Raw genomic sequence first — 6000 nt, forward strand, 5'->3', positions numbered from 1 at the left:
GAGTCTCAGTGTCCTCCTTTACACACTAACACTTCTACTACTCACTTATAAAATAGTTATACAAACTTCTATACAGCTCTGCTACTTACTTATGATAGCAGTGTTTGACAGACATGGTGGATCGTGACCCAGAATTTTCAGCTTGGGGTCACAGCTTCAGAATATATTAAACGTTAGTTTTGTCACAAGGAAATTTGAAAGGCTTTTGTTGAGTCAGTGTAAAACTTGATATTGATGAACAACCTCTAAAGCATTTCTGGTTATCACTTTATCACATATAATTTATTACATCTGAGGGTATCAGTAATTACAACATTAAATTATACATGTTTAGCCTTTGCTCGTAATGGACCTGTGTGTCAAGATTTTGATTGTATGACTTAATTTACCTTTTGTTTTTCTTGTAATTCTTTATGACATGATGTCACTTAGGAAGTTGAATCACCCTGTTTATCACACTCTCACATCCTCTTTTATCACTTCCTGTGCTGCGCTGCAGAGGTGCGGGCCACATCAACCGGAGGCAGACACAGACCCTGAAGGTGGCTTACTACGTAGGAGCTAGCTTCACCAAGGAGTACTCTGGAAAAGACCTAAGGAATGTGGAGAGGAGCGTGGAGGAAGACTACATCTCCAACCTCCGGAACAACTGCTGGAAGGAGAAGCAACAGAGTAAGTCACAGCCCAACGTTAACACAACAGACATGCATATTGTGCTTTACTGTACTGGCTTGGCTATTTTCCTCTCACACTGTCCTCTCCAGCATTCTAGCGACTACTAACCAGCCCAATGCAGTGAAGTTATGCTGAAATTAGCTCTTTTTTGATCATTTGCGTGATTATATTTTTCAATATATTGGATACATTTTTGTGTGTTTTTGTCTTCCAGAGGAAGGCTTGCTGTACCGTGCTCGTTATTTCGGAGACTCTGACTTGTACCAAAGGGCTCAGCGGATGGGCACGCCTAGCTGCTCACGACTGTCGGAGATTCAGATCATGCTACATGGATAAGAACTCAAACAAACAGAATGGTAAATTTGATAAGATATCAATATCAATTGATACTGTTTTGACTTCAATATTGTTTGATATCGGTTTGATATCGATATGAGCAAGGCACGTCTTGATATTGGTTTATCCTTTCTGTTAACCTAAGCTATTATGTAAAAAAAAAGCATACATGACTGTTCCTGCATGCACAAAACCTTCTCGCAGATGTTCTCACATGCTCTCAATTTAGCATACTTAATTGCCTGCTGATGGGTTATCGTAGACAGTGGATGGGCTTTCCATTGCATTCAAACTGGTTGAGTAAGTTAGGCTCCCAGAACATTCACACCTGGCCCAATGGGCAAACAGTTGCCTCGACTTCACATAGCTGTGGAAGTGAAACGAAAAGTGAACTTTTACAGTTGCAATGTATTGTATTAAACCAATGTACACTGCTCAAAAAAATAAAGGGAACACTTAAACAACACAATGTAACTCCAAGTCAATCACACTTCTGTGAAATCAAACTGTCCACTTAGGAAGCAACACTGATTGACAATAAATTTCACATGCTGTTGTGCAGATGGAATAGACAACAGGTGGAAATTATAGGCAATTAGCAAGACGCCCCCAATAAAGGAGTGGTTCTTCTCAGTTCCTATGCTTCCTGGCTGATGTTTTGGTCACTTTTGAATGCTGGCGGTGCTTTCACTCTAGTGGTAGCATGAGACTGAGTCTACAACCCACACAAGTGGCTCTGGTAGTGCAGCTCATCCAGGATGGCACATCAATGCGAGCTGTGGCAAGAAGGTTTGCTGTGTCTGTCAGCGTAGTGTCCAGAGCATGGAGGCGCTACCAGGAGACAGGCCAGTACATCAGGAGACGTGGAGGAGGCCGTAGGAGGGCAACAAGCCAGCAGCATGACCGCTACCTCCGCCTTTGTGCAAGGAGGAGCACTGCCAGAGCCCTGCAAAATGACCTCCAGCAGGCCACAAATGTGCATGTGTCTGCTCAAACGGTCAGAAACAGACTCCATGAGGGTGGTATGAGGGCTCGACGTCCACAGGTGGGGGTTGTGCTTACAGCCCAACACCGTGCAGGACGTTTGGCATTTGCCAGAGAACACCAAGATTGGCAAATTCGCCACTGGCGCCCTGTGCTCTTCACAGATGAAAGCAAGTTCACACTGAGCACATGTGACAGACGTGACAGTCTGGAGACGCCGTGGAGAACGTTCTGCTGCCTGCAACATCCTCCAGCATGACCGGTTTGGCGGTGGATTAGTCATGGTGTGGGGTGGCATTTCTTTGTGGGGCCGCACAGCCCTCCATGTACTCGCCAGAGGTAGCCTGACTGCCATTGGGTACCGAGATGAGATCCTCAGACCCCTTGTGAGACCCTATGCTGGTGCGGTTGGCCCTGGCCAATGCTGGCCAATGCTAGACCTCATGTGGCTGGAATGTGTCAGCAGTTCCTGCAAGAGGAAGGCATTGATGCTATGGACTGGCCCGCCCGTTCCCAAGACCTGAATCCAATTGAGCACATCTGGGACATCATGTCTCGCTCCATCCACCAACGCCACGTTGCACCACAGACTGTCCAGGAGTTGGCGGATGCTTTAGTCCAGGTCTGGGAGGAGATCCCTCAGGAGACCATCCGCCACCTCATCAGGAGCATGCCCAGGCGTTGTAGGGAGGTCATACAGGCACGTGGAGGCCACACACTACTGAGCCTCATTTGGACTTGTTTTAAGGACATTACATCAAAGTTGGATCAGCCTGTAGTGTGGTCTTCCATTTTAATTTTGAGTGTGACTCCAAATCCAGACCTCCATGGGTTGATACATTTGATTTCCATTGATAATTTTTGTGTGATTTTGTTGTCAGCACATTCAACTATGTAAAGAAAAAAGTATTTAACAAGAATATTTCATTCATTCAGATCCAGGATGTGTTATTTAAGTGTTCCCTTTATTTTTTTTGAGCATTATATAGATATATATGCCATTATCGGTGCCCATGATTAATCGTTATCCTGTTTGATGTGTGCTTGCATGACTTGCTGCCTATATACTCTGATTTAATCCTCAATCTCAAAGGTTTTGCTGTTGGAGATCCATTTGATGTTTTATTAATTGCTCCATACTTATTTTTTCCCCTCAGATTATTTGGTACTTGAATCGAATGAGAAGAAATCAATATACAACGCCCTATTCAAGCCCACACAAAAATTGGAGCAGCAATTTGAGAGAAACTGCCTTAGATCCATATGGTGGGTTGCAGACAGATATGGCCTGTCAGGGGGGGACCCCTGTCTCTTTGCACACTCCTGTGGTCAGTCTTAACTTCCTATAGAACTGTGAAACAGACGGAGAAGGTGATGGCTGGTTTAAATGCAAAAACACTTCAAGGCTGGCAGAACTAGACGGGTGTCATGGTTTTTTGAAAACGAGAGATTAAATGTATTTTTGAATGGTGCCTTCAGAAAGTATGAACACCCCTTGACTTTTCCACATTTAGTTGTGTTACAGCCTGAATTTAAAATTTGTTAAATATGTTTTAAAAATGTCACTGGCCTACACACAATACCCCATAATTATTATGTGGAATTATGTTTTTCAAAATGTTTACATTAATTACAAATGAAAAGCTGAAATGTCTTGAGTCAACAAGTATTCATCTCCTTTGTTATGGCAAGCCTAAATATGGTCAGGTGTAAAAAGGTGCTTAACACGTCACATAATAAGTAATAGTGTTTAACATGATTTTTAATGACTTCCTCATCTCTACCCCACACACAAAATTATCTGTAAGGTCCCTTCAAACACAGATTCAACCACAAAAACCAGGGATGTTTTCCAATACATCCAATACATATTGGTAGATGGGTAAAAATAACAAAGCAGACATTGAATATCCCTTTGAGGATGGTGAGGTTATTAATTACACTTTGGATGGTGTATCAATACACCCAGTCACTACAAAGATACAGGTGACCTTCCTAACTCAGTTGCTGGAGAGGAAGGAAACTTCTCAGGGATTTCACCATGAAGCCAATGGTGACTTTAAAACAGTTACAGAGTTTAATGACTGTTTGCAACAAGGCACTAAAGTTATACTTAAAGAAATGTGGCAAAGCAATTAACTTTTTGTCCTGAATACAAAGTATTGTGTTTGGGGCAAATCCAATACAACACATTACTGAGTACGTAGAGGATAACCTAATTCAGTCTGCTTTCCATCAGCCACGGTGAGGTGAATTAACCTTTCATAAGGACAATAACCTAAAACTCAAGGCCAAATCTACACTGGAGTTTCTAAAAAGTCAGTTAATGTTCAAGTGGCCAAGTTTACAATTTTGGCCATAGATCTGTTTGAAAATCTACGGCAAGACGTGGAAATGGTTGTCTAACAATGATCAACAAACAATTTGACTGAGCTTGACGAATTTGAAACAATGATTAATGGGCAAATATTGTACAATGGTGTGCAAAGCTCTTTAGAGACTTACCCAGAAAGACTCACAGCGGTAATCGCTGCCAAAGGTGATTCTAACATGTATTGCCTCAGGTGTGTGAACACTAGATTTCTGTATTTCATTTTCAATAAATGTGCAAACATTTCTAAAAACATGTTTTCACTTTCATTATGGGTTACTGTGTGTAGATGGATGAGATTTTTTTTTTATTTAATCCATTTTGAATTCAGGTTGTAACACAAAATGTGGAACAAGTCAAGGGGTATGCATAGTTTCTGAAGGCACCGTATACTGCTACAGCTGCTAAAATAAAGCTTCTTCCTTTTCCCTGTTATGTTTGATAAATATTTTGAAGAACCAACACAAGGCCTTCTGTTATAGACATTTAAACCAATAATTATATATATATATATATATATATATAGTTCATACTTGTATATACTATACATCGTAATTTTTAACAACACAGTGTAGATGGCGTTAAGAAGCTAATGTCATTTACTATATCATTTAATGTACCCTGTGGATTTGCTTGTAGTCCGTTGGATTATGGAGATGACTATTGAAAATGATTGCACAAATGAAAATCTGTATTTATTAAAATTAAACACAAATCGGCCTTTTCCTTTTATAGTCACAATTATTACTTAATGTGGTGCCACTGAAATATTACAGATACAAATATTTGGTCCATTGACAAAGTACTTCATGTGGATATTTAATTTGAAAAATAATTTCATTTTAAATTTCTTGAAGGAAAGTACAAAAAGCAGTACAGGTTAACAGGTGAATATTTGCGTATCAAAGAAATATGTCTAATCAAATGCATGGTTTAAAAACAGCAGTTTTGCATTGTAATGCCCATATCTTACATTTGATTGTCCCTACATGTCAATTGATGTGGAAAAGCTGCCATTAACAACATACAGTATGTTCCCTTAAACATTCAAATGTTTGGTTTATGAATAAAAAATAAACTACATTTGATGCATAGTAAACATTGTTGCACAATATTTTCTTGCGCCACCATGGGAATAAAAAGAGTATCCACTTCAGGGTTTGGCTATACGATGTCCTTCAACATCCTCAAAAGTGGAGTGAGTTCTCTTTAGGTACATTGGTGATCACATTGGTACAGTATTTCTGAATTCAGTTCTGCTATCACACAGAGTAATACAAGGCTTATCACTGTAGTTGAGTCCCCCTGTCCAGAGCTATAGCCAATACATATCAGACCAGAGTCAATCTATTGAGGTGTGCTTGATTTGCACTTTTTGGACCATTACATCAGTTCCATTGTACCAGGCAAACCAAACAAACCACAGCATATTAAGTATATCAACATAGTATTAGACCCAAGTCTGATATATCTACTACACCTATAGCTCTGGCCATGTCAGCACTCTGATGAACTACACAGCTTTCTTTTGATAGCTCTGAACCTGGTACTGAGCCTGAGTGTGTGGGTTTCTCCCATTCTGCCTCTGGGGGGACCCAGGCCCTAAAGAGCCTCTGCAACTTGGGCCACAACCC

The 6000-nt window shown here is 40.7% G+C and overlaps 1 protein-coding gene across 1 annotated transcript in view; it reads left to right on the forward strand.

Moving 5' to 3' along the window:
• Positions 1-5465, forward strand: part of dnajb12a (DnaJ heat shock protein family (Hsp40) member B12a) — a 14430-nt gene extending 8965 nt beyond the window's left edge. Inside the window, exons 7-9 of the mRNA XM_029640372.2 lie at positions 500-672; positions 890-1031; positions 3153-5465. Coding sequence (XP_029496232.1) covers positions 500-672; positions 890-1011 — 295 coding nt within the window. The 3' untranslated portion in view covers positions 1012-1031; positions 3153-5465. The remainder of the gene's footprint in view (positions 1-499; positions 673-889; positions 1032-3152) is intronic.
• The last annotated feature ends 535 nt before the right edge of the window (positions 5466-6000 follow it).

The sequence above is a fragment of the Oncorhynchus nerka genome, linkage group LG28 (genome assembly GCF_034236695.1).
Source record: "Oncorhynchus nerka isolate Pitt River linkage group LG28, Oner_Uvic_2.0, whole genome shotgun sequence".
In the NCBI taxonomy this organism is placed as follows: Eukaryota; Metazoa; Chordata; class Actinopteri; order Salmoniformes; family Salmonidae; genus Oncorhynchus; species Oncorhynchus nerka.